The 20274-nt window shown below is 43.5% G+C and overlaps 1 protein-coding gene across 3 annotated transcripts in view; it reads left to right on the forward strand.

The window, feature by feature from the left end:
• Positions 1-18396, forward strand: part of LOC132830661 (serine/threonine-protein kinase MRCK alpha-like) — a 565530-nt gene extending 547134 nt beyond the window's left edge. For 2 of the 3 annotated variants that reach the window (XM_060848487.1, XM_060848488.1), the window contains 7 exons: positions 1591-1688; positions 2860-2944; positions 3588-3708; positions 4218-4335; positions 7359-7482; positions 8422-8579; positions 15858-18396. In XM_060848487.1, coding sequence (XP_060704470.1) covers positions 1591-1688; positions 2860-2944; positions 3588-3708; positions 4218-4335; positions 7359-7482; positions 8422-8579; positions 15858-15989 — 836 coding nt within the window. In that variant the 3' untranslated portion in view covers positions 15990-18396. Of the gene's footprint in view, positions 1-1590; positions 1689-2859; positions 2945-3587; positions 3709-4217; positions 4336-4691; positions 4872-7358; positions 7483-8421; positions 8580-15857 lie in introns of all 3 variants that reach the window. The other variant, XM_060848489.1, reaches the window with a different exon arrangement.
• The last annotated feature ends 1878 nt before the right edge of the window (positions 18397-20274 follow it).

A 20274-nucleotide genomic window follows, 5' to 3' on the forward strand; every position in this document is an offset into this window, starting at 1 on the left:
TTACAACAGTGATTGGCTACAATTCTGCTGCTACTGATGACCCGTGAATGCCTCATGGATGCTCAGTTATGAGTTGCAATCTCTGTTCAAGTTGATCCCTTTTAGCATGGTGATCGTGCAACGCAAAACAGTGGCGGAATGAAGATGGGACATTATCTCCACAGTGACTGTAAGGGTATATGAGTGGATTACTCCACAGATGGGCCAGGATTTTCCCTCCTGTAGTGGGTTTGCCTCACCAACTGACACAGATCCAATCTAGCAATTATTAGAACTTGACCAGTTTGGAGTGACGGAGCCAACTCCTGGTGATGGACATCAGATCAGCTAAGGAAAGCAGATTTCATTCCCTAAAGGACAATTGTGAACCAGAAGGCTTTGTTTTTTGACATTAGATCCATTAATTCCAGAAGTTATTGAATTCAGATTTCACCATCTGCTGTGGTGGATTCCAACCCATTAACCTGGACTACTGTTTCAGTGATATTATCACTATGTCACCACCTTCTCTAAGGTTCTTTGAGTTGCTGAAATGTAAGCTGGTAACAGTGCAACAAAGAAAAGTAAGCATTAGGGACATGTATATCTCCTTAAACAGTGACATTTAAAGATCAAGAAAGAAGCCGGCTAGAGGGTCAAGGAGGCCCAGAGGAGTTGGTTAGGATTGCATCAACGATTATTGTTTCACTCTAAGGATCTTATACTCTTAATCATTAGCTCTTTCTACACCCAGATGACTGGGTAAATTCAGCAAATTCTTAAAACAAAGGAGGTGAAGGGTGAGGTGTCATTTGTGCAAAACAAACAGCAGAGTGGTATAAGTTGACCAACTTTCCAAAGAGTATCATTCCACTTGCACCTCTCAGTCCTCTGAATTACTGGCCAATTTGAGAATTGAAAGTACGATGCACCATTAACAAACTGTTATCTTTCCAGTAGGATTCAGGCCCTTATGAGAGAGCTTCCCAAAATAAGAGAATAGAAGTTAATGTAGTAGAGAGTGGCATGTAATCCACTCGGTGCACCGTTATACAACACTGGTTTGTAAGGCAGTTTGATTGAAGTTTGGAAGATTATGAATGGCACAAATAAAGTAGGTGCAGACAAACTGACAGTGTTATTGGCATGTCCATTTGTGAGGCCTACATGTGAAAAATCTGATGCTCAATAAGATTTTGGTTGTTCTTTACTTTCTGGGTGGTTGAATTTTGGAATCTTCTAACTGTTCCACATACTACAGATTCTGTCCATCCAAATTCAAGCCATGTGTGAACAGAATGCTTGGTGCTTGTTAGACACAGCAGTGAAGTAATGATGGGTACAGCTCTCTTTCTGTTGCTGATAGTAGTGAGAGTAGTCCTGTTAGTGACTGAGAGTGAATGCAAAAACATGTTTTGGCACAGCCAAGTCTTATAGTACGTGTGTAATTGTTCCCTGTAATACTAGCACTGTAACACTAATTAATCAGCAATGGAATGAAGCCTAATTGGGTACAGTTGTAGTTCTACATTTTCTGCTCCACACTAGACTTGGCTAACTGTAATCCAATAAACCCACCGAAATGAATCTGATGCTTTTGATTCTCTGCAGGTTACAATGCTCCATATTTGTCTGTGTATAGTGAGAATGCTGTAGATGTATTTGATGTGAACACTATGGAATGGATTCAGACAGTTGCACTAAAGAAGGTATGTTCACTTCCCTGCCCTGGCTGTTTGTTTTACTTGTAATATTCTTCTCCTTTCTCTCTCTTCCTTGCTGAAATATGGATCCACAGTAAATCATGACTTGCTGTTTCCTGTCCTTCTTGTTTGTTCACTTCCTTTCCCCCTTCTTTCAGTCAGATGACCCCTAAAATCCCCATCTCTAGTGAATGTTATCTGAGTTTCCCGACTTCCTCCATTATTACTAAGTCCCATCATTTCAGGTGTCTTTCTGAATTGTCTCAGAATGGTACAGCGTGGAATGAAACTCCTCAGTCCACTTGTCCATGCCGGCCAAGTTTTTCAAATTAAACCCGTCCCGTTTGCCCCTGTTTGGCCCTGTAAACCTTTCCTATTCCTGTACCTGTCCAAATGTCCTTAAACTGTTGTAACTGTACCTGCATTACCACTTTGTCAGGCAGTTCATTCCACATAGGAACCACTCTCTGTGTGAAAAAGGTGTCCCATCAGGTGGGCCAATGCTCCCTTTCCAAGGTAGGAGCCCAAACTGCAGTGGCTTGACTAAAATCGAGTATTTCCTTGTTTTTATACTATATCTCTCTTGTTTTGGTCCCAAATTTCATTATTCTTCTAAATCCAGAAAGGCAAGAACGTGAGGTTGAGGGTTATCAGGTTAACCATGTTCTCATTGAATGGCAGGGCAGGCTGGATGGGCTGAATGGCCTATTGCTGCTCCTACGTCTTATGGTAAATCCCTTTTGCATCCATCAGCTGGCTTTTAGTGACTTATATGTGATTATTAACCAACCCTTTAACGTCTGACTATTGACATTGTAATTCTAATTTAAACTAATCAACTTGTTCAGAGATGTTATTACACACCTCTGGAGCAGGGGGACTTGAACCCGGGCCTTCCGGTCCAGGGATAGGAACATTACAAAAAGAGGGCCCAGAATTTGTATCCTGTGGGCCCTGTTTCTCCTATTTTATTCATACTGTTCCATGTCAGCCCTATCTGCACACACTTACTATACCGAACTGCTATGCTATAATCTCCACCAGTGTACACGTGCAGCTCTCAGCAGCAGCATAATTGGTTGGAAAAGCTACACTTGGTAATTAGTAACGAATCAAATTAAATTATGTTTGAGAAATTCCTTATGGGATTGGTTACAGTGAGCTGCTTTTCTTACAGGTTCGGCCACTTAATACAGAGGGGACACTTAACCTGCTGGGTCTCGAGACTATCAGGTTAATCTATTTCAAAAATAAGATGGCAGGTATGTCTGGCAAGTGACTTTTATATTTATGCAAGATTAAAATTTGCCATTAACTTAGTTATTTTAGGATTTGCTAAACAGCACCTTGCATTACTAAGCCAAGCAGCCTGAATGGACCAAGGTAACCAGGTTAACCATTATATGACCTTCAAAATGTATTCCCCACATTGGTCCCTGGCTATTCCAGCCCACAACACTGTGTGACTGCTTACTCAGCCTTTTACATCATGTTCATTTTATCCTCTACATTTTTCCTGACTTGTATTTCAGGTATGCCACTTTCTATAAAACTTGGTTATTAAATCAAGTTTTGTTCAGATATAAAAATAGAGAATTTTTACTTGACCTTTAAATTACCCAGTCCCTCGCTCAAGGAGAAAGTTGTCAATCTAGAGAAACCTTCAACAGAAACCTTAAATATCAACTCGTGTCTGATCACAACATGTGGCTTTGTGCACTACTCTTCATAGGACTATCTGAGTGACAGTCTAGAAGGGATCGATCAATTATGGCCCAGGACTGCCCTTAAACCATTTCAGTAATATCAAGAAAAAATGTTTTCACAATTACCAAGGATCTAACTTTAGAAGATCAACTTGTCTCTTAATACTTTTACATTGAGCTATTTCCTTCGCTCCCACAGAAGGGGATGAGCTTGTTGTTCCTGAAACATCTGATAACAGCCGCAAACAGATGGTCAGGACCAGGAGCAAACGGAGATATTCCTTTCGGGTGCCTGAAGAGGAGAGACTCCAGCAGAGAAGGTGAGCAGAGCCTCTCATGTTACAGAACGTGTGTATCCCCTGTCCCCATCCCAATCTCTTACCTTGTTCATGCTGTCTCCTTGGTGCTCAAGTTGTCCTTCCCACATAGTTAATGTTGTATAAGAATTAGTCTTGTGGATTTTTTGTTGGCACTTTACAAAGTACAGCTTTGTGTATCTGGCTCAAAGTGTTGAATTTTTGGGTTTGGGATATGTTAATGCTGTAAAAAAATAAGTGGGATCTCTGGAGGTCATCTTCTCTGGTACACCCCCTGCCACTCTCAGCTGCTCCTCAGCCTAAACATCAGTGGACAAAGGCAAGAGAAAAAAATGAGGTTACCATATGGATCAGTCAACATCTATTTACAGGGTGACACTAAGCAGTGAAAATTGCCTTATCCTTCCAACTAAGGAGAAAGGCATAGAGGGACAGGAAAGTAGACAGGATAATGTTAGTTTATGTTTCAATTAATTTAAATATGCATTGATTTTGGATTCCTTTTCTTTTAGAGAAATGCTTCGAGATCCAGAAATGAGATCCAAATTAATCTCAAATCCAACTAATTTCAACCACATTGTACACATGGGCCCAGGTGATGGCATACAGATCTTAAAAGATTTGCCAATGGTAAGTTAGCCAAAGGTATGCTATTTCAGACTCCACCATTTTATAACAACTGTTTACATTATGGAGCACTTTATAAACCAGCAAAGTAATTCTAGGCCCTTCTTAATTGGAGCTAAACCCTAAAAGCCCTTAATAGTGCACAGTTTCTCTTTAAATGTCTCTTCAGAAGACTTCACTTGTGTAATTTGTTACTTTTTACTTTTTTAAATGTTTTATTGTTGTTTGCTGAGGTTTTACAAGACATAAAGCTACTGTCAGCTTTCTGTGCCACTACTACTGGAACTGGTGAATTCCTCTGCTGAACTATAGTCTTTCTTTTCCATAACATTTCTTTATTTCTGTTGCTCTCTGAATAGCCAGAATCCCCACATCCACCTCCCAATCAGCACTTCAGCCTGATCTCCACTCCAACCAACTTTGAACACATTTATCACATGACTGTCCACTCTGCTGAGAAGTTCCTGTACCACGAACCCCACGTCTGCACCCTTTCTCCAGACTCTGCCTCCAGCTTGCCACATTCCATAACACCAAGGGTATGCTGTGTGTGCTGGCCTTCTCACTAACTGATATGCAGTGCCTTGTGTTTATGTGCCACTAATCAAACCAGGCCTTGCACCGTGCCATCTGCTTTGAGCTTTAGCAATTCTTCCTGTTTATTGCACGTGACCCCTGTCATTACTGCCCAGAGACACAGATTTCTGTGTAACTTGAGCTGAGATGTGGACCGCTGAGCGAATTTCAAGAAAGGAAGAATCCACAGTTAGGTCAAGCCACTTCAAGCATGAGCAAAACAGCTGAACTTCATTGGGGAGGTGAGAGGGTCTGTGCTTGTACAGTCGCTAGACCCAAAACATTGACTCTGCCTTCTCTCCACAGATGTGGACAGACCCACTGAGTTTCTCCAGCAACTTCTGTTTGCGTTTCAGATTTCCAGCATCCGCAATGCTTGGTTTTATTTAAGACAGAAGTGAGTTTAGAAAGGCTAAATGGAATATATTCTAATTCAAGGAGCCCGAAGAATAAGACGGACAAGCTGAGGGCACAGACAGGCATGCGGGAGTATATTATCATAGCTAAGACTTTGCTGAAAGATGATCAGGGAATCAATTATAGCAGTGAGGAGAAATTATATCTTGGAAGGATCAATAAATGAGGCCAAATGGGTTAAAGTGAAAAACACAAATAGGGTGAAAATGCTGTTGGGTACATACAATATAAACACCATGATCTTCAACTCCACCTTCCTACCTTTTCCCCATAATCCTCATTCCTTTACTCATTAAAAATCTGTCTAGCTCAGCCTTGAGTGTACTTAATGAACCAGCCTGAAAAACCCTCTGTGGTAAAGGATTCCACAGATTCACAGCTCGCTGGGGGAAGAAATTCCTCATCTGTCTCTTAAATGTGTGAACCCCTTATTCTGAGATTATGCTGTCTAGGCCTGGACTCTCCCGCAAGGAAAAACAACCCTTCTCCATCTGTCCAGTCAATTCCCCTAAGAATCATGTCTGCTTCAATAAAGTTGCTGCTCATTCTTTGATATTCCAAAACGAATAGGCCCAAACTACTCAGCGTCATCTCACAAGAAAGTCTCCCCATCCTCTGAACCACCTTTGTTGAAACAGTTCTGGACTTAATGTTCAGAAACGAGCTGGGGCAGGTGGAAGGTGTATCAGGTGGCAGCATTTTAGAAATAGTGACCCTAGTTGATAACAAATGATTGAGAATGGTTAGGGAAAAAGATAAGGATGGGCCAGGAATACAAGTTCTAAACGTGGGGAAAAGTTAATTTCACTGAAATAAGATGCAATTTGGCCTAAGTAGACTGGGAGCAGCTATTTGCAAATAAAACAGTCAGAGCTGTGGGAGACATTCAAGGAGGAAATAGCGAGAGTACACAGCAAATAAAGACACAGGCTGGGACCAGGACCAAAGAATCCTGGATGTGAAGAAACTTAAAGGTTAGGGTTAAGTAAAAAAAAAAGCTTATGGCAGACACTGAGAGTCCTTAAAGGAGTATAAAAAAATTCATTTACAAAGAAAATTGGAAAAGCTAAGACTTAAGAAAGCATTGAGGGGTAGAATGAAGGAAAACCCATTAGGCTTCTTAAATATATGAAGGTGAAGAGAATGACTAGAGAAAGAGTAGGGTCCATTCGAGGTAATCTGTGTGAGGTCTTTGAAGACCTGATAGAATGTTTTGCATCAGTCTTCATAATGAAAAAAGACAGTGCAATTATCACCATCTGGGTGGAGGACTATGAAGTATTAGTGGAAATTAACAGTGTGATGAGGGACTAGCAGATAAATGCAGGCTGGATGAGATGTATCCCAGGTTGTTGAGAAAGACAAGGGGAGGAGATAATAGAGGCCCTCGTCGTAATTTCCAACTCCTCTCTGGCCAGAGGTGAAGTGCCAAAGGTCTGGAAAACTGCTAATTATCTCACCTAGTGTCCTGCTACCTTGAGGGAACGGTGGATATGCACACCAAGGTTCCTCTGAGCTTCAGTACTTTCCACTGTCCTACCATTCATAGTATAATCTCTTGCCTTATTAGCCTTCCCCAAGTGCATTATAGAGTCATACAGCATGGAAACTGACCCTTTGGTCCAATTCATCCATGTTGACCAGATATCCCAATCTGATCTAGTCACATTTGCCAGCATTTGGCCCATAATCCTTCCTATTCATATACACTTCCAGATGTCTTTAATTTGTTTTAATTGTACCAGCCTCCACCACCTCCTCTCGGACTCATTCCGTACTCATGCTATTGAAGGGTGCCTGATGATCTCTGGAATCCTATCCTAGTGTAGACTGCACTCCACCGGTGTGGACTAACCTGATATTTCGCAGCCCATTAGTGCTACTGAACTGAGAGTGCAGCTGGTTGATTTAATGACATCCCTAAGTATTGAAATAAAAATCTCTAAAGTTATAATTTTGTGGCTCCAACTGTTTAATCTATTCGGATATCTTATTGATTCTAGTTCCCTCTCACCCTGATTGTTTCTTCATAGAATCTACGTCCTCAGGATGAGAAGAGTCGGACTATGTTTAGCGCTTCCGTCAGTATCCCTGCTATTGCACGATCTCGCACAGAACCAGGCCGCTCCATGAGTGCCAGCAGTGGGCTGTCGTCAAGTAAGATTTCACTCTGCCTTGATCCTTATAGAAAGTTGATGATCTACTTGTCTTATGTGCCACTCAGCCTTGTTAATGCAGTAGTTGTGGCTTGCTACCCTCCTCCAATGATAGTAAAACAGCAGGCAAACAGCTTCAACCACTTCCGTTACTGAGCCACTTAATGCTGCACAGTCAGAGGCAAGCTCCCAACTGAGAAAGGTCTGTTCCTAAATGGGACAACAGGCACAGGTGATCAAGAGTATTCGGGCCAATCTTCACCCAGACATATCGAAAGAACAGGACCCCATCAGAACCCAGGTTTCTCACCTCATCCACCCATTTTGTGTAAAGAAGGTGTTCCTGAAGCCCCAATTTGCTTTTCCACATTTTGAGCCTGTACCTCTTGGTCTGACAGGCTTCACTACAACAACTTGCACTTACAGACCACATAGGGGCAGCACGGTGGCACAGTGGTTAGCACTGCTGCCTCACAGCGCCAGGGACCTGGGTTCAATTCCCGCCTCAGGCGACTGACTGTGTGGAGTTTGCACGTTCTCCCCGTGTCTGCGTGGGTTTCCTCCGGGTGCTCCGGTTTCCTCCCACAGACCAAAGATGTGCGGGTCAGGTGAATTGGCCATGTTAAATTGCCCGTAGTGTTAGGTAAGGGGTAAATGTAGGGGTATGGGTGGGTTGCGCTTCGGCGGGTTGGTGTGGACTTGTTGGGCCGAAGGGCCTGTTTCCACACTGTAAGTCTAATCTAATTTGTCCTGCGGGACTTCTTAAATAGCTATAAGGATGTCAGGCTGATAGGTGATAGCAAGGCGTTCAAAGACTTGAACATAGAGCTGGATTTAATGGGGATTTGTAAGGTGAAACGACAATTGGAACCATGAATGTATCCTTTTACTGTGGGATCAGTTTACTTTGTTCATGTTTCACATGTTACTGTTCCTACAGGATCAACGGCACAAAATGGAAGTGCCCTTCGAAGAGAATTCTCAGGAGGAAACTATGTCAACAAACGTCAACCAATGACGTCGCCCTCCGACGGCTCTCTTTCTTCGGGTGGAATGGACCCGGGAAGTGATGTTCCAACGAGGGAGTTTGAGCGTGATGTAATTCACACTTTAATATTTTTCCCTCGCATCCCAAGTTATCATTTCTATTGTAAGATCGCTCTACATAAGATTCCATCCATGAAGCTTCTTAACAGCATTTCAAACATCCCTAGAATGTTGACACCCCAGCCCAATCTAGCAAGTCTACTGTCAAACGGTACACTCTCCCCCACTTCACCAATGCCTGACTGCACCTTCTGCACTCTACTGTCAGACAGAGACTCCACCCTGTGCCACCTCCTACACTCCCTGGGCCAGTGTCAGATTCTGCCTATCACTGGCTGATTGAGAGTGTTACATGTCAATGATGCCAAATTGGAGTGGAGTTGGATACCAGCCAGTTTCAGTTTCCATCTCCTGAAAAACATGAGGAAACAAAGTTGGTTTTTCCAACACTCTGGCTGCTTCAATGGTCATTTTTGTTCAGTGCTGAGAACACAAATTATCAGAGTTATCAAATGAAATGACACAGTTTGTCAAAAAAAGTTCATATTAAAAAAGAGTGAAGATTGTAAAGATTCCCTTCACCAAATTCATTGCTGATCAAGAGCTGAAGCAGGCTGTTGGTCTTTTGTTTCGGCCAGTTCCTGTTTTCTCCTTCACATTGTTACACCGGGTTAGTGTTGTTACACCGGGTTAGCGTTGTTACACAGGATTAGCGTTGTTACACCGGATTAGCGTTGTTACACCGGATTAGTGTTGTTACACCGGGTTAGCGTTGTTACACGGGATTAGCGTTGTTACACCGGGTTAGTGTTGTTACAATGGATTAGCGTTGTTACACCGGATTAGCGTTGTTACACCGGGTTAGCGTTGTTACATCGGGTTAGCGTTGTTACACCGGGTTAGCGTTGTTACAATGGATTAGCGTTGTTACACCGGATTAGCGTTGTTACAGTGGATTAGCGTTGTTACAGTGGATTAGCATTGTCACACCGGGTTAGCGTTGTCACACCGGATTAGCGTTGTTACATCGGGTTAGCGTCGTTACACCGGGTTAGTGTTGTTACAGTGGATTAGCGTTGTTACTCCGGATTAGCGTTGTTACACCAGATTAGCGTTGTTACACCGGGTTAGTGTTGTTACTCCGGATTAGCGTTGTTACTCCGGATTAGCGTTGTTACTCCGGGTTAGCGTTGTTACTCCGGGTTAGTGTTGTTACTCCGGATTAGCGTTGTTACACCGGGTTAGCGTTGTTACACCAGATTAGCGTTGTTACACCGGGTTAGTGTTGTTACTCCGGATTAGCGTTGTTACACCAGATTAGTGTTGTTACACCGGATCAGCGTTGTTACACCGGGTTAGTGTTGTTACACCGGGTTAGTGTTGTTACACCGGGTTAGCGTTGTTACACCAGATTAGCGTTGTTACACCGGATTAGCGTTGTTACTCCGGGTTAGCGTTGTTACATCGGATCAGCGTTGTTACACCGGATTAGTGTTGTTACTCCGGGTTAGCGTTGTTACACCGGGTTAGTGTTGTTACATCGGATTAGCGTTGTTACACCGGGTTAGTGTTGTTACTCCGGATTAGCGTTGTTACACCGGGTTAGCGTTGTTACACCGGATTAGCGTTGTCACACCGGGTTAATGTTGTTACACCGGGTTAGTGTTGTTACAAAGGATTAGCGTTGTTACACTGGATTAGCGTTGTTACACCGGGTTAGCGTTGTTACACCGGGTTAGTGTTGTTACACCGGATCAGCGTTGTTACACCGGATTAGTGTTGTTACACCGGATTAGTGTTGTTACTCCGGATTAGCGTTGTTACACCGGGTTAGTGTTGTTACTCCGGATTAGCGTTGTTACACCGGGTTAGCGTTGTTACACCGGATTAGCGTTGTCACACCGGATTAGCGTTGTCACACCGGGTTAGCGTTGTTACACCGGGTTAGCGTTGTTACTCCGGATTAGCGTTGTTACACCGGGTTAGCGTTGTTACAATGGATTAGCGTTGTTACACCGGGTTAGCGTTGTTACACCGGATTAGCGTTGTCACACCGGATTAGCGTTGTCACACCGGGTTAGCGTTGTTACACCGGGTTAGCGTTGTTACTCCGGATTAGCGTTGTTACACCGGGTTAGCGTTGTTACACCGGATTAGTGTTGTTACACCGGATCAGCGTTGTTACACCGGGTTAGCGTTGTCGCACCGGGTTAGCGTTGTCACACCGGATTAGCGTTGTTACACCGGGTTAGTGTTGTTACACCGGGTTAGCGTTGTTACACCGGGTTAGCGTTGTCACACCGGGTTAGTGTTGTTACACCGGATTAGCGTTGTTACACCGGATTAGTTTTGTTACTCCGGATTAGCGTTGTTACACCGGGTTAGCGTTGTTACACCGGATTAGCGTTGTTACAATGGATTAGCGTTGTCACACCGGATTAGCGTTGTCACACCGGGTTAGCGTTGTTACACCGGGTTAGTGTTGTTACTCCGGATTAGCGTTGTTACACCGGGTTAGTGTTGTTACACCGGATCAGCGTTGTTACACCGGGTTAGCGTTGTTACACCGGGTTAGCGTTGTTACATCTGATTAGCTTTGTTACTCCGGGTTAGCGTTGTTACACAGGATTAGCGTTGTTACACCGGGTTAGTGTTGTTACAATGGATTAGCGTTGTTACACCGGATTAGCGTTGTTACACCGGATTTGCGTTGTTACACCGGGTTAATGTTGTTACACCGGGTTAGTGTTGTTACTCCGGATTAGCGTTGTCACACCGGGTTAGCGTTGTTACACCGGGTTAGTGTTGTCACTCTGGATTAGCGTTGTTACACCGGGTTAGCGTTGTTACACAGGATTAGCGTTGTTACACCGGATTAGCGTTGTTACACCGGGTTAGTGTTGTTACACCGGGTTAGTGTTGTTACACCGGGTTAGTGTTGTTACAATGGATTAGCGTTGTTACACCGGATTAGCGTGGTTACACCGGATTAGCGTTGTTACACCGGGTTAGCGTTGTTACACCGGGTTAGTGTTGTTACTCCGGGTTAGCGTTGTTACACAGGATTAGCGTTGTTACACCGGATTAGCGTTGTTACACCGGGTTAGCGTTGTTACACCGGGTTAGTGTTGTTACAATGGATTAGCGTTGTTACACCGGATTAGCGTTGTTACACCGGGTTAGCGTTGTTACTCCGGATTAGCGTTGTCACACCGGGTTAGCGTTGTTACACCGGGTTAGTGTTGTTACACCGGATTTGCGTTGTTACACCGGATTTGCGTTGTTACACCGGATTAGTGTTGTTACACCGGGTTAGTGTTGTTACACCGGGTTAGCGTTGTTACAATGGATTAGCCTTGTTACACCAGATTAGTGTTGTTACACCGGATCAGCGTTGTTACACCGGGTTAGTGTTGTCACACCGGGTTAGCGTTGTTACACCGGGTTAGTGTTGTCACACCTGGTTAGCGTTGTTACACCGGATTAGCGTTGTCACACCTGGTTAGCGTTGTTACTCCGGATTAGCGTTGTCACACCGGGTTAGCGTTGTCACACCGGATTAGCGTTGTTACACCGGATCAGCGTTGTTACTCCGGATTAGCGTTGTTACACCGGATTAGTGTTGTTACACCGGGTTAGCGTTGTCACACCGGGTTAGCGTTGTTACACCGGATTAGCGTTGTTACATTGGATTAGCGTTGTTACACCGGGTTAGCGTTGTCACTCCGGATTAGCGTTGTTACACCGGGTTAGCGTTGTTACACCGGGTTAGTGTTGTTACACCGGATTAGCGTTGTTACACCGGATTAGTGTTGTTACTCCGGGTTAGCGTTGTTACACCGGGTTAGTGTTGTCACTCCGGATTAGCGTTGTTACACCGGGTTAGCGTTGTTACACCGGGTTAGCGTTGTTACATCTGATTAGCGTTGTTACTCCGGGTTAGTGTTGTTACACCGGGTTAGTGTTGTTACAATGGATTAGCGTTGTTACACCGGATTAGCGTTGTTACACAGGATTAGCGTTGTTACACCGGATTAGCGTTGTTACACCGGGTTAGTGTTGTTACACCGGGTTAGCGTTGTTACACCGGGTTAGTGTTGTTACAATGGATTAGCGTTGTTACACCGGATTAGCGTTGTTACACCGGGTTAGTGTTGTTACACCGGATTAGCGTTGTTACACCGGGTTAGTGTTGTTACACCGGGTTAGCGTTGTTACACCGGGTTAATGTTGTTACACCGGGTTAGTGTTGTTACTCCGGATTAGCGTTGTCACACCGGGTTAGCGTTGTTACAATGGATTAGCGTTGTTACACCGGATTAGTGTTGTTACACCGGATTAGTGTTGTTACACCGGGTTAGCGTTGTTACAATGGATTAGCCTTGTTACACCAGATTAGTGTTGTTACACCGGATCAGCGTTGTTACACCGGGTTAGTGTTGTTACACCGGGTTAGTGTTGTTACACCGGGTTAGCGTTGTTACAATGGATTAGCCTTGTTACACCAGATTAGTGTTGTTACACCGGATCAGCGTTGTTACACCGGATTAGTGTTGTTACACCGGGTTAGTGTTGTCACACCGGGTTAGTGTTGTTACACCGGGTTAGCGTTGTTACAATGGATTAGCGTTGTTACACCGGATTAGCGTTGTTACACCGGATTAGTGTTGTCACACCGGGTTAGCGTTGTCACACCGGATTAGCGTTGTTACACCGGATCAGCGTTGTTACTCCGGATTAGCGTTGTTACACCGGATTAGTGTTGTTACACCGGGTTAGCGTTGTTACACCGGATTAGCGTTGTTACACCGGATTAGCGTTGTCACACCGGGTTAGCGTTGTCACACCGGATTAGCGTTGTTACACCGGATCAGCGTTGTTACATTGGATTAGCGTTGTTACACCGGGTTAGCGTTGTTACTCCGGATTAGCGTTGTTACACCGGATTAGTGTTGTTACACCGGGTTAGCGTTGTCACACCGGGTTAGCGTTGTTACACCGGATTAGCGTTGTTACATTGGATTAGCGTTGTTACACCGGGTTAGCGTTGTCACTCCGGATTAGCGTTGTTACACCGGATTAGCGTTGTTACTCCGGATTAGCGTTGTTTCACCGGATTAGCGTTGTTACACCGGGTTAGTGTTGTTACACCGGATTAGCGTTGTTACACCGGGTTAGCGTTGTTACACCGGATTAGCGTTGTTACACCGGGTTAGCGTTGTTACACCGGATTAGCGTTGTTACACCGGGTTAGTGTTGTTACACCGGATTAGCGTTGTTACACCGGGTTAGCGTTGTTACACCGGGTTAGTGTTGTTACAATGGATTAGTGTTGTTACATTGGATTAGCGTTGTTACACCGGGTTAGCGTTGTTACACCAGGTTAGAGTTGTTACAGTAGGTTAGCGTTGTAACAATGGATTAACGTTGGTATCTGGAAAGATATGACCACAAATTACTGGAGTTTGGTCACAAAATCCTACAAACCCCTTAATGGTGAGTGGTGAGTTATAGAACATAGAAAAGTTCAGCATAGAACAGGCCCTTTGGCCCCTGATGTTGTGCCGAGGTTTAATCCTAATATAAAATATAATTACCTAACCTATGCCCCTCAACTCTCTGCTGTCCATGTGCATGTCCAGCAGTCACTTAAATGTCCCCAATGACTCTGTTTCCACCACCACCGCTGTCAACACATTCCATGCATTCATAACTCTCTGTGTAAAGAACCTACTTCTGATGTCTCCTTTATACCTTCCTCCTAATATCTTCAAACTATGACTCCTTGTACCTGTCAATCCTGCCCTGGGGGAAAGTCTCTGACTAGTGACTCTATGCCATTCATTATTTAGTACACCTCGATCAGGTCTCCTCTCTTCCTCCTCCTCTTCAGAGAGAAAAGTCTGAGCTTATTCAACATTTCTTCATAAGACAAGCCCTCCAGTCCAGGCAGCATCCTGGTAAACCTTCTTTGCATCCTCTCCAGAGCCTCTGTATCTTTCCTATAGTAGGGCGACCAGAACGGGACACAATATTCCCAGTGTGGTCTCACCAGGGACTTGCAGAGCTGTAGCTAAACCTCACGGCTCTTAAACTCGATCCCCCTGTTAATGAGAGCCAAAGCACCATATGCTTTCTTAACAACCCTATCCATTTGGGTGGCAACTTTGAGGGATTTATATTCTTGCACACCCAGATCCCTCTATTCCTCCACACTGCCAAGAATCCTGTCTTTAATCCTATATTCAGCATTCGAGTTTGACCTTCCAAAATGGATCATTCCGCATTTATCCAGGTTGAACTCCATCTGCCATTTCTCAGCCCAGTTCTGCATCCTTTCTATGTCACACTGCAGCCTGCAGTAGCCCTCGATACTATCGATGGCACATCCAATCTTTATGTCATCTGCAAATTTACTAACCCACCCCTCAACCTCCTCATCCAAGTCATTTATAAAAACTACAAAGAGCAGAGGCCCAAGTACAGAGCCCTGTGGAACCCCACTCAACACTGACCTCCAGGCAGAATACTTTCCATCTACAACCACTCTCTGCCTTCTGTCAGCCAACCAATTCTGAATCCAGATCGCCAAATCTCCCTGTATCACAGACCTCCTGACTTTATGACTGAGCCTACCATAGGGAACCCTATCAAATACCTTGCTGAAGTCCATATACACCACATCCACTGCTCAACCTTCGTTGACCTGTCTCGTCACCTCCACAAAGAACTCAGCAAGATTTGTGAGGCATGACCTGCCCCTCACAAAGCCATGCTGACTGCCTTTAATCACACTATGTTTTTCCAAACAGTTATAAATCCTATCCCTCAGAATTCTTTCCAAAACTTTGCTGACCACAGATGTAAGACTGACTGGTCTGTAATTGCCAGGGATTTCCCTATTACCCTTGAAAAGAGGAACAACATTCGCCTCCTTCCAGTCCTCTGGTACGACTCCCGTGGAGAGTGAGGAAGCAAATATTCTCGCCAGCAGCTTAGCAACCTCCTTTCTCGCTTCCCAGAGCAGCCGAGAATAATTCTGGTCTGGCCCTGGGGATGTTTCAGTCTTAGTGTTTATGCTGATGCTTATCAACCTGACTCCTGCCTCTCAGTATAGGCTGACTTCTCAGAGTCGTGTTGGATGGACAGTATTTTCCAATAGCACCCACATTCCAGAGGGTAACATCCGGTTGTCACCTTCCTGCTGTTCAACTAGAACTCGCTTGTGAGGAAAGGATTGGAGGCAAATTACAGAAAAGTTCCCTCAATGCAATCAGTGAACCTCAACTGTGTGACTGTGTCGATAATCCCTTCTGTGTTCTTTTTCAGGATTCTGATTCTCCAAGACACTCCACAGCGTCCAACAGTTCCAACCTGAGCAGCCCACCCAGCCCCATCTCGCCCCACAAACCGCAGTCACTCTTATTGGAAAACGCAGAGCACATCAGCTGGGAAACATGAGATTGCTCAGCTCTGGAAATTCTAACAAATCAGCCCTTACTTCTGTCTTGCTGCACCCAGTCCTACTCTGCTGTTCCAACCTGTGCCGGGCTATTGCTGCAGATCCGTCAAAAAGGCACTAGAGGTTTATGGATTCAGGAGCAAGGCCTGATCTCGTAAATCTATATCACACTCACACACACACACACACACACACATATACATATACACACACACACACACATATATACATTTACGCACATACACACACACAGACGCACACACACACATATATACACACACACACAGATTGGGCAGGAGCTTTTGCCTGCTGACCCCGTCATGTTTCTCTCTCTCTCTCATAAAAAGAGGAAAAGCAGATCTCTTGCCTCACACAGCAACATCAGCTGCTCTTCTAGCGTCCTTGGGGGTGTGACTTCCTCTGATTTTTAAGAAATGGGATCTTGGTCATAAATTGTATAGCTGATGTTTAAGGTGTTGTTTCTCATTGCAGCTTTATAGGCAGTTACTTTCTCAAAGAATAAACAGGTTTGGGGGGAAGGTAGGGTGCAGATGGTGGAACACAGCCTTGATTTTCTATCATCACTTCCATTGATTCCAACAAATGACAGGGACATTCCTTTCTGTCATAGTGTGATCAGGCTTCTTTTAATTATTATTTTATTCTGCAATAATATGTGTACATCTGCAAACAAATCACCAAACCTTATTTTGCTAAAAGAAAAACACACAAAAAAAAGTTTTTTTTGTGATATAGAATATATATAAAGTATATAAATATATATATATATAAAGTTGTGTATAGTTTTACTTGTTGAAATGGCAACTGAAGGAAAGATTACTTTGTGTGTGACGTCACAGTCCCTGCTGGTAGATTCTTTATATATAGTTCTTCAGTGTAGTATCCAAGATGCAACTGAAATTTAAAAGTTTAAAAAACTGAAGATGTGGAGGCTGAAATGAAAAGTAATAGGCACTGTACTTCAGTCAGTAAAGTACCAATTGTAGATGGTCATTGATTTATGTTGCATGTTGCAAAATTAAAAACGACTGTGCACTAGTTTAAGGCTCCGCTGAGTTCAGGGGAGATTTGTTGATGCAGTTTGAATAAAGAATGTCCCTTTTTGTAGTCACTCGAAGGCAGTATTTGATTAAACATCCAGATATTAGAGCAACATTATATATTTTTTGTACACTACACACAGCTGACTTGCTGGGGAAGGTGGAATTAATTACCATATCAGCTCCTTGTGTCTGCTTTGCCAAGTCCCTCCCCAGATATTTATGTATTGTTAGACTGAGAAGAAGCCCAGGAGTCCGACAGCCTGGGACACTGAACGCTTTGATGGTTAGTTTGCTTTTTTGTCAGTGTCCGATTCCTACATTCCCTTTGTATATTCTTCAAGTCCAACAGTTCCTGCTTTTGTCAACCTCTACCCATGTTACTGTCTGCACCTGAGGAGGGCAAGAGACATCAAATTTATTGAGGAGGCTTGAGTAGGTTAAAGGATGTTTAATGCACAGCCAGGTTTGACAAGTAAGCATTTCGGGGCTGGTCAGAGTTGTTCAGACAGCGAGGGAAGGAAAAGAAAACTCCCTGCACGAGATGACTGTGTAAAAACAAGGGAATCTGACTGTTGTCTCACTCCGTACGGTTACGAAAGCTCAGAGTCAATTGTGTAAAATAAAAGGTGCTTTTGTTTTTAAAGGAATGATGTGAAATTTGAGATGAGTTTGCCTCTGATTTTAAAAGTGCAAAAAAAAAGTTCTTCCCTGATAGCTGTCACTGTGTTGCATTTTTGTTTCCATGGCAGAACGGTGTTTAAATGAGATTAAGGCGGAAGAGGTGGGTACTGTCCTGCTGCTCAAGTTCCCACATGTACAGATACAAAAAAGACAACAAGGGAACTGTCAAACTCTGACTGTGAATTATAGACATGATTGTGCAGAGAATTGTGAGCAAGGGGCCGGAGGAGGCATTTACTACTTACTGGTGTTCCATGGGGACCGACCTGCCTTTCACTATAGCAATTTCATATCATTTATTTCCAAGAGTTTTTAAGGTCTCCCCCCCACCCCACCACTACTACCACCTTTTTGTAAGATTATTGTACAGTTTTGCATGTGTTAGATGTAATCAGTTTTTTTTTAAATCTTTTGGTTTAGGTTAAAGGCTGACTTCACTAAATTAATTGCTTGGCTTTATCACTCAGTTTTTGCCCTTAATGTTTTTAGGGGTTAATTTGTAAGAGGAACTATTGCTGATTGTAGATTCTTTTGCACAAGAATATTTAAGGTGGGCAGTCTGACTATTAAAGACCAGCCACCATTATTTTATGTTGGTGACACACACTAAATATTAACCAAGACTTTGATGTATTTCAATAAAACAGGGAACTGTTCCAAATGTGGTTGTTTTTGGATTGTTATTGCTTTTAGGGTAAGCTGTGGAAAAAAAAGGGGCAGATCGAGTCATGCAGCTCACTGCTCTGGCTGCTTTGGGTTGGTCTGAGAGAGTGGAAATTTTGGTTTTAATAAAGGAAGTCAAAATTGAATGTGTCTGTCCTTGCAATGCCTGCCTTGAATACTGACTCCTGCTATCACCTCATTCCTTTCACACACACTGTGGGGTTTACAACAAGGATGTGTTGTCTGCACACAGCGGACAGGTGATGGTGTGTTTATGTTCTTTCTGTGTGCAGACACAGACCAGTCTGTATGTGCAGCCCCAATGAATCAAGGATGCCAGAAAACTCTTTCAGTTCTCAGTCTTGGTTTTGTCCTCACTTTGAGGATAGCAATTAAGTTATAGACATATCTCTGCTGTTTAAGAGTAGCTGTGATTTGTAAAATAACTCGGACGCTTTTCACAGGGCGTTCTGAAACACTTAAGGATAGGGCACTGTTCTAACTGTAAACAGCAAACTCCCATAAACAGCAGTGAAATTAAAAGCATAGAACAACATCGGAACTGGCCCTTTGGCCCACCATTTCCAATGTGCCGTTCTTAACTAATCCCATCTCCCTGTACATCGTCCATATCTCTCCATTGCCTGCCTGTTCATGTCTATATATAATCACTTGATCAGTTGAGGAGTAAATACTGTTCGATGAGATAAATTAGAGGTGACATTAAGCTTGGGTAACTAGTGCAGATTAGAGGTGGAAAGACTGACCAGGTTAAGGATGGTCTATCAAAAAGTCTCAAGTAGGGTGTTACCATTTCTAAGATCAGCAATCATCAAGTGTCAATACGTATGTTATAGGAGACTTCTAAAGTTATGGAACAGTGACTGTAGAGGAGGGACAAATCTGAAGGCAGTAGGCGAGGCAAACACAGAAGGTCACTGAGTATTGAGCTGAACATGAAGTGGGAGCTGGTCAGAATGTGGCGATGTACATGGAGCTCAGAGCTGGTGATTTCCGAGGCTCCTTTCTGTGGTGGTTGTGGAGTCCTGCCTAGAAATCAGTGTGGAGTATTCTAAACAAGTATGTAGCACAAAGCTGCCTTCTGGTGACTGTTTAACAACCATTATTAATAATACTTTGACTGACAGCATGCATTTACTGAGTAAGAAAGTGAATAAACCTTTAATTTTAAAATTCCATAAGTGAGCTCTGAATGAGGCACATTTTCACAGAATGTATTGAGAGAGGAGCCTAATTAAGAACTGGCTGAAACTGGATTCTCATTAACTGACTGAGCTAGTTCCTTTCTGTTATGGACATATCTAAGTAGCCAACTTAGTACGATGTAGCACTTGACTGTACAACTTACATTAGAGTCATGTGCTCATTGGTGAGTATTTCTAGTCTTTAAACACAAAGTCTTTTGTTTAGGTATCTCTTTTACTCATTCTTAAAATCACTTATTGGATGGAAGAGTAACAGTGTGGAAAAAAAGGAAAAGCAATCTCCAAAGAGATACTTTGAGTATAAAGAATATGGACACTAGCGTTTTCTTCATTCATTCACAGGATGAGGGCATCATTGGCCAGGGCAGTTAATAGTCAGCCACATAGCTGTGGATTTGAACTCACATCGAGACCAGTTAAGTGAATTAATTCATACCTTAAGTATGACTGAGCTAGCAGGTTAGGTGATGTGCTGCAGCTGTAACATGTGGAACTGCTGGACACCTCAGTAAACACGTCTGTACCAAATGTTCTCAGCTTGGACCAACTTCAAATCAGAGTTAAGAAGCTGGAGGGAGACCTGCAGACATTACACTGTGTCAGGGAACGGGTAAGTAACCCAGACACTCTGCTCCATGAGAGGTCCATGG

The sequence above is a fragment of the Hemiscyllium ocellatum genome, chromosome 3 (genome assembly GCF_020745735.1).
Source record: "Hemiscyllium ocellatum isolate sHemOce1 chromosome 3, sHemOce1.pat.X.cur, whole genome shotgun sequence".
Classification (NCBI taxonomy): Eukaryota; Metazoa; Chordata; class Chondrichthyes; order Orectolobiformes; family Hemiscylliidae; genus Hemiscyllium; species Hemiscyllium ocellatum.